This window comes from Halyomorpha halys, unplaced genomic scaffold (assembly GCF_000696795.3).
Source record: "Halyomorpha halys isolate HHAL.00 unplaced genomic scaffold, Hhal_1.1 Scaffold698.1, whole genome shotgun sequence".
NCBI classification, from domain to species: Eukaryota; Metazoa; Arthropoda; class Insecta; order Hemiptera; family Pentatomidae; genus Halyomorpha; species Halyomorpha halys.
The window spans coordinates 281,757-298,698 of record NW_027105869.1 but is presented as its reverse complement, the minus strand read 5'-3'; the positions used below and the strand labels follow the sequence as shown (position 1 = coordinate 298,698).

Here is a 16,942-nt window from a genome sequence, read left to right as displayed (position 1 = left end):
GTGTGCGTGTATATTACTTTGGTTTTTTTGGAAATCGGACTTAACGTGCTCAATACAGGCTTCGCCGATTATATTATCCGAGTTTTGCCGACTTTGCTATAAGCCCCTCCTCCCCTCCCCCCCGGAACATTGATATAAGTGCTCCCCGGGGGTAGTTTGTTGACCCTACTGTGTTTGATCACCCTTCAAGATCCCACTCACCGCCGCTAACTAATGACTGCCGAGTGTGCCTGAAGGCTATGTCTGTCTCTGATTGATTCTCTAAATAAATACCCCTAATCACTCCTGTTATCCAATAATAGCAGAGATTGAAAAAAAAAAGTACACAACAGGAGTTCATGAAAGATTATATCACTAATAGATTTTAAATCAATATATAAAAACAAGGTAACACTTTTGTATCCAGCTTACGCGTTAATATTTGAAATAATAAAAATTAATTTTAATAAGTTATTAAAGCATTTTATTCATCAAAAATTTATTGCACTTTCTAATGTTTTTTTTTGGATAAATAATAATTTGATATAAGCATCATAAAAATGTGTAACTTAATAGAACTTTATGTTCATTTAATTTATCCTTCTGTTTATGTATATTTAGACAGAGAATTTATCATTTTTATGTCATTTTTTTCACTTATTTATATTCGTGTATTTTTTCTAATTTTAGTATGAATTGTCCATTTACTAATTTACCTAATTCCAAACAATATTGTGGTAGATTGTAATATTTATTAACGAATAAAAGTTTTGATTAAAAAAAAAAAATTATTTGAACTATACAGTTTTTAAAAAGCAACATTTTATGAAGTATATACTGAAAATCAGTAGTTAGTGAATTAATTATGAAATCCTTTGTCTCTGGAACCATGAGACGTACAGATGTCAATTACCACAAAATGAAAAGTTTAATGTACTATTATATATTTTATGACGTTTATCTTCTAAGGGGTAGTTATTAATAAAAATTAAAACCAGTGTTTTGGTAACAATTTACTGTCAGGTTAATTACCAAGCCATAGAATTCCACAAAACAGTAATTTACAGTAAATATAAGAAACAAACAAAAAAACAAAAATCAATCCTAAGATTTTTTTTTGTATACAAACTCAAATCCTGCCTGCTAGGAAGTGCGGAGCCCATAAAAAGTTGCCTACATTTTTTCATTCAAGTCCACAATCAATATTTGATGTCTTCTACTTAAAGATTCTGCTTGCGAGATTGGGTTCTAAATTTGGAAATATTTGGCTAAAATTTCTTTCATATTCCCTAATTATATGAATATCTAATACCTTTATTTTCATCATTTGATCTACAGAAACTCACGAGAAATATGACTAAAATAACTTCAGAGACAAGGACGCATTTGAAAAATAAAATAACTGTCATGTTCATAAAAACAACAACACTAGAAACCAGCCAACCAAGTATACATTGAAGTGAAAAGAATGGTCGCTGGGAAGTATTTCTTAAACCCGTCTCTGCCCTCGTGGTCGCCCGTCATTTACACAAGTACCTAAAAACTAATAATTGTGAATAGCTAGGTGAACACACCGCTGCTGTCTTTTTTTTTTTTTTGCTCACCAGGAGAAGCTGAAGGTCCTTACTGCAGGTATTTTATTTACCTTATTTACTTACAGAAATTTCCTCGATCTCGCCTTACCATATAGGTAAAGAAGTTCCGAGACTAGCATGACGCTTTAATCATGTGGACTTAAGTACCGGAATAGTTCGTCGCCGTCACCTAGGACCTTTAAGGAAAATAATCTTTTCATTATAGGGGCCCCACAAATAAACCATTAGGATTCCTGGAGAGGAGAGGTATGAGAGAGTTAAACAGAATATAATATGGTAAATTATTATATGGCTTTGAGCGTAAAAAAAAAAAAATAAATAAAATTTTCATATCGGAAAAAATGGTTAAAATATTTTTATTTAGTATGTCGACGATTATTGTTTAAAAGGAAAAGGTAGAAGAAAAAAAATTGTTTTTTACATCATGTTAATATATTTTGTTTATATATGTTCAGTCATGGATTGATGGGTACGCTGTGTATTGTAACACCCCCATGTATTGGGGTAGCATGGTTAAATAAAGCATTTCTTTCTCTAATTTGGGAATTTCAATAAATAATTTAAAAAAAAAAAAAATCCAGGTCCTCTGATTGTAATATACAAAGAAACACTTCATTCGAATACAACATGAAAGAGAACAATTGCTAAAAGGGTGACAGGAAAGACAAGCGGGAAGAGAAGAAACAAGAGAACTGATAAAGCATTGGTCGTAATTATGAGGGTACTAATATACGAGAGGGGGCTGAAAAAGACAGGCAAGAGAGGCTAATCGGGATTTGTCATGTTTAGCGATAACGGCTTAAGGTCCCCGAGTTGGGGGTGGGTTTGATGCCTGTTGTCGATTGATCCGTACCAGGGGGGACCACGACAATTTGCACACGTCACTGCCAGCCAACGGGCACGCTCCTCCGGCAACAACAGTCGCGGTGCTCTGCTCCTTTTCAGCTTTTTAATTCCTCCACCCTCCTCGTCCCTGACCAATAGAGAGCGCCCGCAAAGGCAGTCCTTTCAAAGGATAAGGACTCGAATCGTTTTCTATTGTCCCTTTGATCATCTATTTCTACATACGACATGTATCGAACAATATTCTCCTCTCTTAAAAGTTTCAGATTTATCAACAAAGAAAAAAAAGTGATTCTAATCGAACAATGGAATCCTCTAGGCTTATTTTCTATTACTTTGTTTGATAACACAGACAATCAGCAACACCTATACAACCAGGCTTTTGATCGAGTCTGGAATCCGAGACTGATTTACAAACTCCGTAAATTCCTACCTCCTACATATTCTCATCACCCGTTCCTTTCTTACTAATAGATTATTCCAAGTAAACCACAATGGTTCCTATTCATCCCTCTATTTCCAATCCGCTAGTGTTCCTCAAGGTAGTATCCTCGGACATATGTGTGCTCACAGTTAATAATAACCCTTTAATTGCATCCCAAATCACAATCCTCGAAGAATAGGGTCGAAATTGGGGATAAAAATAAATTCCAACAAATCCCATCAAATCACCTTTACTCTTCGTCGTAAACCTGGCGACTGTCCTACAGTATACTTTAATAGTGTTGCTCTTACCCCTCCAGAACAGATCCGCTACCTTGGACTACGCCTAGACAAACGACTAACCTGGAATCCTCACACAGAACTGAAAAGACAGGAAACTGCACGCAGATTCAGACTGTTACAGCACTTATTAGACAAACGGTCTAAACTTCCAACTCATTACAAAAGGCTGATCTACATGACTATAATAAGGCCCATCTGGACATACGGAGTTGAGCTTTGGGGCTCCTCTAAACCTCCGAATTCCTCTCGCATCGAATCCTTCGTAAAATCCTCAATGCTCCTTATTACTAATAAAACCATCCATAAAGACCTAAATGTTCCTTATGTAACCGATCTAGCCTGAACCCGATATCATTCCTTCCATAATAAACTCCCTAACCACCCAACCCCACTAGTTTCTAACCTTGCTTCCTCTTCCATTCCTGGCAATCTTCCGAGGTGCCTGAAAAGAAGATTGTCTCGTGACCTTATATTGTAAAATGTTTTTAGAGTTCTACTACTGGGTAGTTTCTCTACATGGTGTATCATATCATTATGATCTTACTTCAAATTTGCTTGTTGTGTTTTATATACAGTTGTAAATGTCAAGGAATAAATAAATATATATTTAAAAAAAACTATACAATAAGTAAATAAATACCTTCGATGTTTTCTTTCTCTTTAAGATTCAGCATGCGAGATCGGGGCCTAAATTTGGAAATATTTGGCTGTATTTTCTTTCATATAAACTTCTAATCTATTCTAATCTACTAATCATTATGAACCCCATGACTCAGGGACAACAACCATGAACCTACTTCCCACATTAACAGACTATACCACCGGTCCAGACTTCTTCAGCACCATACTCATCTGACTTCGTTTCTTCTAGCACTCAGAATTCTTCCAACATCCAAAACATTACTTGTCGAACTTCTGTTGTTACTCAGTATTTTCTAGTTGTTATCACTCCTATTCAGCCTAAAGTTTATTACTCATTTTTTAAGTCTTCTTACCCTAACTTCTCATACCCAAATAAATACCCTTTTTTCCCTCTATAGACGCCTTGAGAACAATTCCCTTAACCACATTACTATATCCAAATATCTTAAACCCAAATTAACTTCTTTTTCTTTTTAATTCCAAAAATGTCTCTTCAAGCTAATAAATATTTGAATTCCTAATGGAATAATTACGTCAGGCTCAAGTTGTCATTGCCAAGGATACAGAAAACGTAATACAAAAATACAGAAAAATGTATTTAAGATTTATGAAAAGTATTATGTATACTTTTACTGATTCTTTTCCCTTTGATTGCCTCGTAGCATTATAAGGTGTTGATATCATTCCAGCTAAGGTGGTGTAGTCTAGCTATAGCCCAAGGCTACGGAATGGAATTAATGGAGCGTGAAGGGACCGTTCCGCTAGTTGGGAGTTTCATGTTAAGAAGGTTACAAGAGAAATATAAACAAAAGATTTTTCCTATTAATGTTGAGAAGTCGGAACTTGTTTCATCAAGAGTTACAACCAACATTGTAGTGTAAGATACCTCTCTAGAATCTAGGATCAGAGTGATATTATCCCTAACATAAGGAGATATTTATCTGAGGTAGAAGAATGTGGGAATCTATTAGAACTATAGGAAGGAATTATCTATGTGAGAGGTTTAGAATTAAGGACAAACCCAAAAAATAGACGAAGAGCTTCTCCTAGAAACTACAGGGGTATTCGTGATCTTTAGTTTAACATGTTAAATGGAAAAACTCATGTTAAATAGAGCAATATTTCCATCTTTTACCATGTTTAAAAGATATAACATTTAACATGGTTGAGAATTTGTTTAATGGAGAATGACGTCATGCAACAGACCAGCTGAGATCGTCACTATTTTGTTTATTGACGTGTTAGGTTACTTGCTCCTATTTTGTTTTTTGATTGTGTTAGTATTGTTTTGGATGTTTTTAAAACTAATAAAGCAATGGATGACAATAATAATAATGTAATGACAATTGTCAATTAGCTCATCTTGTTTCTCTTCCTCACTAGTCAGAAGATCAACAAGGCAATCAGTAGCTAAACTTTTACTTTTCATTCACTTTAGGCATGTTGTGATAAATAACTTTAATGAAAACTTAGAAGTAAACAATAACACGAAGTTTTGGAAGGAAAGGTTATAACACAAGCTGTTCAGAAAATCCACTAAGAGCTCTTATGTATTTAACATTTAACATGACTTTAAATAGGGCTGCTCACAATCCTATATTATAACATTTAACACATCATGAATACCCCTTGTATATCAATGTGACAGTTTAATAGGAGTATTGTATGATATTCTATGTAATCATTTCCTAGCTGTGGCTTTAAAAGAAAAAAAGCAAGACATTCCGTTGCATTTGGGATATATTTTTTAGATGTCAGTATCAAAAGGTATCAAATCCGGACAATGTTACCTTCAGTAACATAAGACACTCTATCTATAGAAAAGATTACAAACGCCATGTGTTTAGTGTTTTAATTACACTTTTGTGAAATAAAGATTTTAACAATTTATTTATAAATCTATATTAAAATATAATAATAATACGTTCAGTATTTTCCGAAATACAGTTTTTCATATACCAATACTTTTTTCCAAAATAGTTGATTATTAATGATTTGTCATATTATGTGGGAAATACGTTTATTGTCAGTTATTTTTATTTCTTTACAGCAGGCTCTTGATCCGATTTTAAGTTCGTTAAACCAGTCAAAAAAACATTTTATGATGATTGTCTTCCTAACGATATGTAGTATCGGGTCATTTCATATGCAATGTCCTTTTTATTGTTTCAGAAAATCAAAGTGAGATTACTGGACTTTTGTTGTTAATGTTCACATATTATAATGAGCCGTTATAAATCCTCTCTTTTTTTATAATATTTAATATTATTCTGGTTGATTATAGATTGTTTATTATGTGAGGAAATTTGGTCATGGAAACACGCGATGTTGGAGTAATTTTTATGAGTTTAAACTTGGACAACGGGAACCCAAACTGCAAGAAACATTACCACAGCGTTCTAGTACAAGAGCCGGGAAGACAAAAGGCAGTTATCTCACCCCAATTTTTGATTACTTTAATGAAAACTATGTATAACTATGTACAAGTCAAAACTGATGAGTCTGCCAAGTGTAGGTAGGGGGATTAAAAAAAGGCGGTTTTTTCAAAACCTTAAAAAAAATTGATTTTTCATTCGGAGCTCTACATCTTAAAAACTACCAACAACACTAGAAAATCTAAGAGAACATTATTTAAAGAAGAGCAAATTTGCTTAAATATTAGCCCTAAAAGAGCTATTTACGTCCAATAGTTCTCGAGATATAGCTTTTTAAAAAGCAAAATTTCTTAAAAATCTACTGAAAGATTAGTTGTTTGTTAATTTATTTTGATAAATCTATATCTCAGAAACTATGTGACCTACAGATACACCTATTATCACTCAAATTAAAGCTAGTTTAATGGACTATAAAGAAGTTTACGATCTTTACCTTCGTAGGGATAGTAGTTTTCGTGATATTTGCTAAAATAAATTGATTTATAGTTGTTCGACAATAAATTTGATTTATGAAAAACTTTATTTCAGAAACCATTGGACGTACTGATTTCTGCCAGCCCTCAAATAAAAGCTAGTTAAATTTACTACAATATAGTTATTATATTTATCTTTATAGGAGTAGTAGTTTTTATGATATTTGACAAAATAAACTCACAAAATGTTGTCCGAACAACTATAAATCAATTTATTTTAGCAAATTTCATGTAAACTATTTCTCCTACGAAGATAAACATCATATAATACTTTATAGCTCATAAAACTAGCTTTAATTTGAGTGATAATAGACATCTTTACGTCAAATGGTTTTTGAGATATAGATTTTTCAAAATAAATTCACTAAGTACTGATTTTTTAGTACGTCCCATACATTTTTATGAAATGTTGCTTTTTAAAAAGCTATATCTCAAAAACTATTTAACGTAAATAACTCTATTAGGGCTCATATTTTAGCAAATTTACTCTTCTTTAAATGACTTTCTCGTAGGTTTTTTTGTGTTGTTCTTACTTTTTGAGATATAGAGCTTCGAATGAAAAATTTGTTTTTTTATCGCTTTGAAACAGCCGCCATTTTTTATTCTCCCTACCTATACTTGACAGACTCATCAGTTTTTACTAGTAATTATACATAGTTTTCATTAAAATAATCAAAAATAAGGGTGAGATAACTGCCTTTTTTCTCCTCTTGGGCTCTTGTACTATTCGGGGAATGCTGTAAGGAACGCTCCATTCGGGGGTGACACAGATTTGGCTAGCAGTTCTTCTGAATACAAGTGTATAAAAAGGTAAAGTAAAAATGATAGATCAATGTGTCCCTCATGAACTTGAGCGGCAGCAGCTGAAGTCTTACGAGACTTGTGTTTTAACTTACTTGGCAAAAATGCGAGCCTTCTCTCTAAAGATTAATCACGTGTGATGACAAGTGAATTGTATATGACAACAGGCGTCGTTCAGGTGTTAAATATTAACGAAAGATCGAAACACAAATAATTTAAAAAAATCGTATCCAAAATAATTATTGATTTTTGTGTGGTATTTTAATAATATAGCAGGAATAATAAATTTCTCCTTATAACCCAGAGGTTATATATATATATATTTTATTTTATACCAGATTTGCCTGGTGGGCCTTAAATGGTTGATAATAACCGTTATATTATATATATATATATTTTTTTTAACAGTTGATTATGGGGAGGTAGTATAGTCTCATACAAAAGACACCCCTAACTATAAACAATGTTATTATTAAAAGAAGAAAAAATAAATAAATAGATAAGAATAATCCTTCTTAATAAAAGAGGAAAGTAAAATTAATAACAAAAAATAATGATTGGTACACTTAAATAAAATAAACAATTGCCCTCTAATAGTAAAAAGAAACAAGTTAATTTGAAAAAGAGACGAGAGAAGAAAATAGAAAACAAAAATAAAAATAATATTAATGAATAAATAAAATGAGTAATAATAAAAAGTAAAATAAAGATTGTGTGACTATGAATTAATTTTATATTTATTAAAATTTATATAAGAATGTCCTACAGCATTCTAGTGTTCAGTCTTCGGGTTGAGGTTGGGTTTCCCAGGTTGTAGGTCACTGCTCCTTTAACTGTCGGCAACTGGGAATGGAACTTCATGAACCGTTTTTTGATGTAATCCCCTATTGACTTCATTTGTAATTCGCGATGCAATTGGCTATTTCTTATGAACCAAGGAGCATTAACTGCGATTCTTAGGACTTTATTTTGAAAATGTTGTAGTTTTTTCCTTTTCGTGAAGGACGCCGCTCCCGAGTCTTCACAGCCGTACATCAGCAGTGGCCTGAGAATTGTTTTAAACATAAGAACAGTTGTTTCTGGTTTTAGTTTTGAATTTCTGTTTAGGATAGGATATAGCATTGCTAACCATGCATAAGTTTGAGTTACCGAGAGGTTAAACCATCGCATCCATATCACAATGCAGTGATATTTACATAATCCATCCAAAATTTATCAAAAAACAATCTACATTGATTAATTGGAAAGGACCTACTCTCTCACACGACAAATTAGCCAGATTTATCCCTAACAAATTTCTATCTGTTCAGAAATGTGGACAACTTCCTTAAAGGCAAAATTTAAAAAAAAAATGATTTTCGGGTCAAAAATGCATTTTCTGACTTCATTTCTTCACAAAACCATGAATTTTTCGCTTTCGAGATTGAAAATTTAATAACACGTTGAGCAAAATGTAAAGGAAAATGAGAGTATTTTTTTTTATTTCATAAAGTTATTTTACTAAATAGTTTTTTCTGTGAAACAAACCAATAGTTTTCATGATAATTACCAAAATCTTGTTCTTCATTGTTTGGGAAACTATTGATGTTTGAAATACTGTTTCTCAATGTTGTAGAAACATTAGACCTTACTAGGGATATATGAAGTTTAATTATGATCCAATTTACTTTAGAATATCAATACATCTATACCCCACCATGTTTTTTTTGTTTTGTTTTTTTATCGAATGCCTTTTGTTTAGGATCATAGTCATTACTTCCACAACATAGGTTTGGCTTTTCGCTAGGAGGACATGGCAATCTGACCATACACAGTATGAATGGGGGCGATGTTGATGCAAGGGCTTAGTGAGACGGAGGCTGAAACAACATCCAGCCCGCCCATCGCGAATCAGTACCCGGACATAACAGGCTAAGCCAACCGCTTTCTTTTCAGTACCTTCTCCTGCCGATTAGCTGAGCAAACAGGGTTGTAATAGCTGAACCTTTGTATGGACTAGCCCGGTCGGGCTCACTTTGTTTGTCTAATATAATTACATTTAATATTCTGTGCAGCTTTACATAATATTTATTTTAAACTAATATAAAATAATAAGTCTTTATACCGAGCATATTCTTTTGTTTATCTCGGAATCATTAAAAACTTATTTTTTTTTTTGTATTGTATTATACAATCTGCCACAATCTAGCGCAATAAGTATTAGTGCTCCAGTATTCATTTGTACAATATATATACAAAATACAAGAATAAAAGAAAAATAAAACATTAAAAAGAAAAAATATATAAGTGATAGCAATAGCACTCACAGAATTTTTAAAAAAATTAACATGATAATGATAGTAATAAAATAAACAAAAAACCAAGAAACAGAAATAAGGATCTGGAGATTGAAATTCCATGGTCATATGGTAAGAATGGCCGAAGAATAAAGACTAAACAAGGAAATATTCCAAAAAATCCCAGGATACAAAAGCTCAGGAGGATACATCGGGCAGATGAAGGAAGAAACGGATAGGAATAACGTACTAGGACGTTATTCCTATAGGACTCCGTCTGGACGGAGAAAGAACTGTAGGGAATCAAGATTCTTGTGCGAATTCGAAAAAGAGGATCGCGTGGGCAGAAGAAAGAAAACAAAGACACACAGAGATAGTGAGGGAAAAAATGGAAGTAAAGGAAAAACAAAAACAAGAGAGAAGCCAAACATAATGATATTCGCGTGGTCTCTAAGGCGGTTCCGTGAATAAATAAAGAAAAGTAAATAAAAAGGAATTACTATTATGATATGTATAATTAAAGTCCCATACAGGTTTTTAAAATAATAATTTCAATAACCTTGTAACTAAAAAATATACATTTAGTCTCAAAATGTTTATTTTCTTATAACTCCTACGTTTCAGAAATCGTGAATTTTCCTTAAAAATAAAAAAAACCTCAAATTCGAATTATACCCATATATACATAGGTACACGAATGTAAAAATATAAAATAAAGGTATCAAACACTAACACTTATTACTTTCTATTTATAAGTAATAGAAATTCTAAAATTCTCTGGTGACATGGAACAGTACCAAGTGTTCACCCCAAGTTCAACAACTAATTAGTAAATAGTTTTAGTATTTAATTTAATTGCATTTTTTTTATATTATTATATTATTTTGTTCAAAAGTTTAATTTAATTTTAAAAGAAAGAGATGTATTTATACTTTGTATTATAATATTTAAATACAGGAATAACGGTCAGTGGGGATTATGTAATTGGCGTCGCCCAGCAACGGGTCAAAAAAATCCTTAAAATAATAAAATTATTAATTTTGTAACCAGACCTTGCCTATGGAAATTTTGTGGTTTCTAAACGTTTCATTTCGATTGTAATAAATATATAAAACAGTCCACTGCGTTTATGTATACCATTTTGGTTTTAATTAAAAATCGAACACTGAATGCATTAAAGAGCCAGTACAGAAGGGACCACCAACTTCTGCCCAGTTTAGGTTTGGAAATATTTTCCTCAGACATATCAGAGTGGGTCACCTTTCCTTCTGGGCCATGCCATCTCCGGAGTCCCCTTCCAGTATTTTATTTTACACGTATCAATTAATTTTGTAATTTTTTTTCTCTCTTTTGATAATTCATCTTGCTAATTTTAGTTTTGTCTAAAAGGGCTTTTATTTTGAATTATATTCGTTATTTTAGCTTAACTTTTTTTTTTTTTTTTTTTTGCCTAGACTCCCATTGGAGTCCTATTGTCTAACCATGGTTGGGGTAAAAGTTTTTCATTTTGTGGGACCACCACTCTATGAAAAAAGTCACCCCAGGCCGGATCCGTACCAGCACCGCAGACATCAAAGACTGTGTCTTAACCACTGAGCTACGGGCGGCCCAACTCTATTGTTTTATTATATGTTTATGTTTTCTATTGTAGGGCCTCACCAAATTAATGTTTTTATTCTAGTCTTATAGTTTCTTTAAAACTCCTTCAAAAATACTACGTTGATTTGAGGTGGCTTTAACACAAGTTTACAAAAATGTTTATTAATTATTACATATTTTATATATTTATTTTTATTGCAGGTGCCATTCTGAGTAGTAATGGTCACTACCTTGGTTTCGGAGGTTACATCGCGAAGCCAATCCCTCGGCCTAGTCCAGGCTTCAGTCACCTCCACCACAGCCTCCTCGCTTGCAGGCAACCCTACATGTCGGGTAGCTATATACTTTATATATACATATGTATACACATTTATATGCATAATTCTGTATTTTACTTACAAGATAACCCCATGTAAAGACAATTTATTTTCAACATACATGATGTAAACATTAAACAAATGGAGGGATAGAATTTTTTACGCCCGTTTCCTATTTTTTTTTGTTTTAAATACTAATTTTTTTTACTTTGAATAATGTAAAATGAAATGAAAACTCCATTTTTTATTCTTGGACACTTGGTCCAATAAGAAGAAATGATATTCGAGCAGCGTTTATCAGAGCCAAATTATGCGAAGTTGAAAAAAATTTAATAAATAATTATTTAAATAAAGGTATTTACTCAACCTTGCATGGATATTTATTATTTACATGTATGTGGAAGAGTAATAGTCAAGGAGATGGATATATAATTGATATTTAAATCATGTTAAGGAGGAAGTTTTATGAATTCTAATTTTGGGTTGATATCAGGGAATGATGAATGGAGAAAATGAATTCATTTCAAGTTGGGGCTGGGGAATTGGATATTTTGGAAAACGGAGAAATAATCGGTATCAGTTTAATGGTGACGGGGGTTACCATCTTTTTTGAGTCAAGAGTATGTAAGTTAGTAGTCTTCAGTCTAGACTGAGGCTGTTTTTGTGTGTCTGTCACCTTTGTGGCAGTACTGTCGGTGTCAGTGTCTTGAATAAGAAGTTCATACAGTACTGGAGGCTAGAAATAAATAAGAAGTGCCTCCTCGAGATAAATTCTGTCACAGTCGGTAGTTAGTAAAAACTGCTCTGAAAATTTGGAGCCCCTTGGCCATTCAAGGTGCAATGTTGGTCAGCATAGGTGCTCAATAGAGTTGGGGTGGCCTGAGTAGACTTTTGTAAATCACTAATTTTAGGCGGAGAGAAAGATTAGAAGAAGCAAGCAGGTGATTAAGTCTGTAAGACTTGGTTCTAACTAGCTTGATCTTCTTATTACAGTGGCGAGCTAGTGTCAGGAACTTATCAAGGGTGACACTCAGACATGCTGCCTGCTGGTCTATAGATTCAGGGAGAGGGCTTTTGTTCTTCTGGAAGGAGAACTGAGGTAGCTGAGGTGACTCGAACGTTAAAAAAAAATTTAAACGAAGCAATTCTATAAGAAGGGTTGAACGAATCACGGATCTAGGTAAAGGTATTTTATTTAATTAATTGGATGGATAAACTCAGTGTGAGAAGGTCAATTATATTGGAAGGCGTTTTTTGTTTCTTAAGGATTGGAATAAAAATACATCAAGAAGGTGTTTACGTCAGATACTAGGATAGATCTAACTTTGTTTATAAAATTTTAAAGGGTATTTAAAAAAAAGTGAACCGTTCCGAAGCTTCATGTTGCAGAACTCAATTAACTCAAATTAGTTTGTCCAAATTGGTCTGATTATCATAGAATATAATTGTATTTTGTTATGAATAGAAAGTCTAGAGCGTTTGTCAAGCAGGTGTAATAGTAATCGAAATCTACGAGCAGTTTCCTGTCGTCTCAGTCTTGTATGGGGATAATATAAGTCTCTTGTCAAGATGGAGTCCTAAGTAGCGGATCTTTTCAACAGGTGTTGTTGGAATATTCAAAAAAGGTACTATAGGACAGGAGGGTACCGATTTACGACAGAGAGCATAATTTAAAATAATAGAATAAAAAACCTTTAAAAATAAAATATACATAAATACATTAAATTTAAAAAAAGAACTTATTAAAACTTATAACTTCTACAAAATTAATAATAAAGTTAAACAAAATAAAATAAAAAATAATTAAACCTTATTTTAATAAACTATTAATAAGAACGACACGATCGATTTCCAGCGATGCCCATATTTTACACCACACCTCAATAGCTTGGGACTAAACCAAGATATCTCAAAAACCATTGGAGACGATGATAAGGCAATAGAATTGGTGTTTCAGTTTTTGAAATCACAAAATTTACTGACAAAAATATAACTTGATCGGAAGAAAAAAAAAAAAATTAAAATTAAAAATAAATAAAATAATCAAATCAAAAAATAAATAAAATTTAACGAATATTAGCAAAATTAAATAAAATATAAATGGCGTTGATGACCAATGAAGTTTGGCGCCACTGAACAACCAAACAGACAAGAACGACACAGACTAAGTACGAATGCTGTTTTATAGAGATAAATACGTCCTGAGCATATACTGTACTGTACACAATGACTCTGAACCATTTACTTCTATCGAATACACAACAAACTAATGCATAAGACATAATAAATATATTTAGTGAAAGGAATTACGTCTGCCTAGTGTATATGGGGAACTTACGGATGAACTTGAAGAGAAATTAAAACGTCTTGTCGGATTTAAGTAATCCGAATTTTTCGGTTCTTTTTTGAATTTATACAAAATCGGGGTCGGGGGTCTCATTTTCTGATACCCCCCTTGCCGCGGACAGCGGAAGACCCCGTAGAGGCCGCGACTGCAATACCGCCCCAGCCTATGCACCACGCAAGCTAGGACCTGGCCTGCCTCTACCATCACCTCTCAGAGTCGAGGACACGCTGGCCAGCCACTGAAGAAAAAAGACTTTCTTCCGGACCCCTGAAGCGAAGTACATGGTCTTCACCATTCCGCCTACTTGTCTACCTGGACGAGAGAAGCTCTAATCAGACGCAGAAGTGACTGCGACAGCGAAACTTCCAACATAGTCTCTCAGATAAGCCAATTTATGAGACCACCTAAGCTCTGTTCTTAAATCATCTAAGCAAATTGATCACTAAACTAACAAACTAACCCCCACTTGCCCTTTCAGAGAATTAATATTTAAATAAATAAAATATATGCATGTTCATAATCAGAAAGTTCTCACAATTTCGACACGCCGTTCTCCACACTAATATAAATAAATATTCAACATACATTTGGGATACCTGAAGTTAGAAACGGACAGGTCCTACACATCTTATGGATTACTTTAAAAGATATGTCCTTGTTCTTCCTAGACACATTTCTGGCAATTATACCTCTTTCCGACGCCAATATTTCTTTTTTCTTGAAATATTAAATGTATTTTATTAAACATTAAAACCATGTTGGCCACAAAACTGTCATTCGGATTGACAGCATAGGGATCTCTTTACATTGAACATTTTTCATTAAAAAATGTGTTTTATTAAATAATAGGCTAGAAAAGGTAATTTCCAGCAAGTATAGTCAGCTATACCCTGATAACAGGAATAGCTGAACAATATAACCATATGCGATGCATAATGTATAAAGCTCGGAAAAGATATGGCACAAGGCATGGTAAACTGGTAATCGCAATGCAAATTTCATTGCTCTCAGGTATACCACGGCTAAAATTCTTATATAAATCTATTTTTTAGCCCAAAACAAGCTCGATGACGAAGCTCCCCAGTTGAGTGTATTAGTCAGAGGTATCTTTATCAACATATAGACTATATAGTCTATAATATAAATGTATTAATACTTTTATATAAAAGTATTAATACATTTATATTTTATCTATTAAGAAACCTTAGATTATGCTTGTCTGGTTATAGGAAACTCAAAGACGAACTTGAAGGGAAATCGAAACGTCTTATGAATTACTTTATAAGATATATCTTTGGGCTTCCCTGACACATGGATATTTCTGGTTATTATACTTACCTGAAGTGGCTATATCCGATGGTATTATTTCGATGGTTCTTTCTTATTCCAATTTCTAGGAATTTAATTAGTAAATAAATAAGTAGAAATTAAAAAATAATAAATAATAATAATATGTACCCCTACGACCCATGGAGGGTAATGGGTTCAGTAGTCTGTAAGGAAGCACTGTTTTTACAAAAGTAGTACAAGGAAGTGATTTTTTGAAGAACACATTAACCAAAAATTTACTTGTTTGAACTGTGTTCACAGAGTACTTACTATTTTCCTCACAAGCTGTACTTTATATTGTAAAAGTAAAGTAAAGTAATCAAATAAAAAAAAATAAAGAATTCAAACTAAAAATAAATAAATTAATCTGTACCGCTTCAACCCATGAAGGGTTAGAGGTTCAGTATTTTGTGAGCAAGTGCTGTTACTAGACCAACGGTTGTGCAAGGTGATTTGCATCACGCTGGAATACCAGGTTGTTTCCCTAAGATACACATTTTATGAGGCTGGGTAGACCCGTGGAAGAGTTCAGAACCCATAGGGTTGACTCAAGGTTGGAGTAACTAAATAAATAATTATCTGTAACAGCCGGATTTTTCTTGGAATTAGTAGCACAGTACCTTACCACTCAGACACTCCGCTCCCTTAGAATCCAGGGTGGTATGTAATATCCAAAAAGAGAATAGTGGGTTAAATAATAGTAATGCAACCACTTACTGGAGTAAATGAGTTCAATGACTGACCATACGATTTAAAAACAAAAATAAAAAAATTCAAAAAACATTTCACAGAATAGCTTTTGAATAAATAAATATTGAAGACAAAATTAATTCAATCTTTAGGTATAGAAAGGGCTCCACAGCAAATTGTTGGTCGATAATAAAAATATTTCAAAACTTTAAATATATCAAACTATAAATGCATAATCAAAATGTACCTAACTTCAAATTTGAAACTTCATCAAATTACAGAATAGAGAGAACTGAATTCAATCTAACCTATTTCTCGAGTTGAACCTATTAGAGGGTAGTAGTAATCTGTAAAAAGATCATTAAAAGTAATTCTAAAATTGCACTAATGAGCTTTGTGGCTCTACTAAACCTTCGAATTCCTCTCGTATCCAATCTTTACAATCCAAAATCCTTCGTAAAATCCTCAATGCTCCTTATTTCGTTATTAATAAAACCATCCATAAAGACCTAAATGTTCCTTATGTAACCGACCTAGCCCGAACCCGATATTATTCCTTCCATAATAAACTCCCTAACCACCCAAACCCACTCGTTTCTAAATTTGCTTCCTCTTCCATTCCTGGCAATCCTCCGAGGAGGAAAGGAAGGAAAAGAAGATGGCCTCGTGACCTTATATTGTAAACTGTTTTTAGAGTTCTACTACTGGGTAGTTTCTCTACATCCTGTATCATATCATTATGATCAAATTTACTGGTTGTATTTTTTTATACAGTTTTAAATATCAATAAATAAATAAAATTTAAAAAAAAATTTAAAAAAAAAGAAAAAAAAAAGACCACGGCCGGATTCAAATTCGGGTCCTACGAGTTGGTAGCATTGTTTCATACT

General features: G+C 33.0%; 1 protein-coding gene across 1 annotated transcript in view; it reads left to right on the top strand.

Moving 5' to 3' along the window:
* Positions 1–16,942, top strand: part of Dbx — a 104,227-nt gene that overhangs the window by 31,729 nt on the left and 55,556 nt on the right. Inside the window, exon 3 of the mRNA XM_014428176.2 lies at positions 11,571–11,702. Coding sequence (XP_014283662.1) covers positions 11,571–11,702 — 132 coding nt within the window. The remainder of the gene's footprint in view (positions 1–11,570; positions 11,703–16,942) is intronic.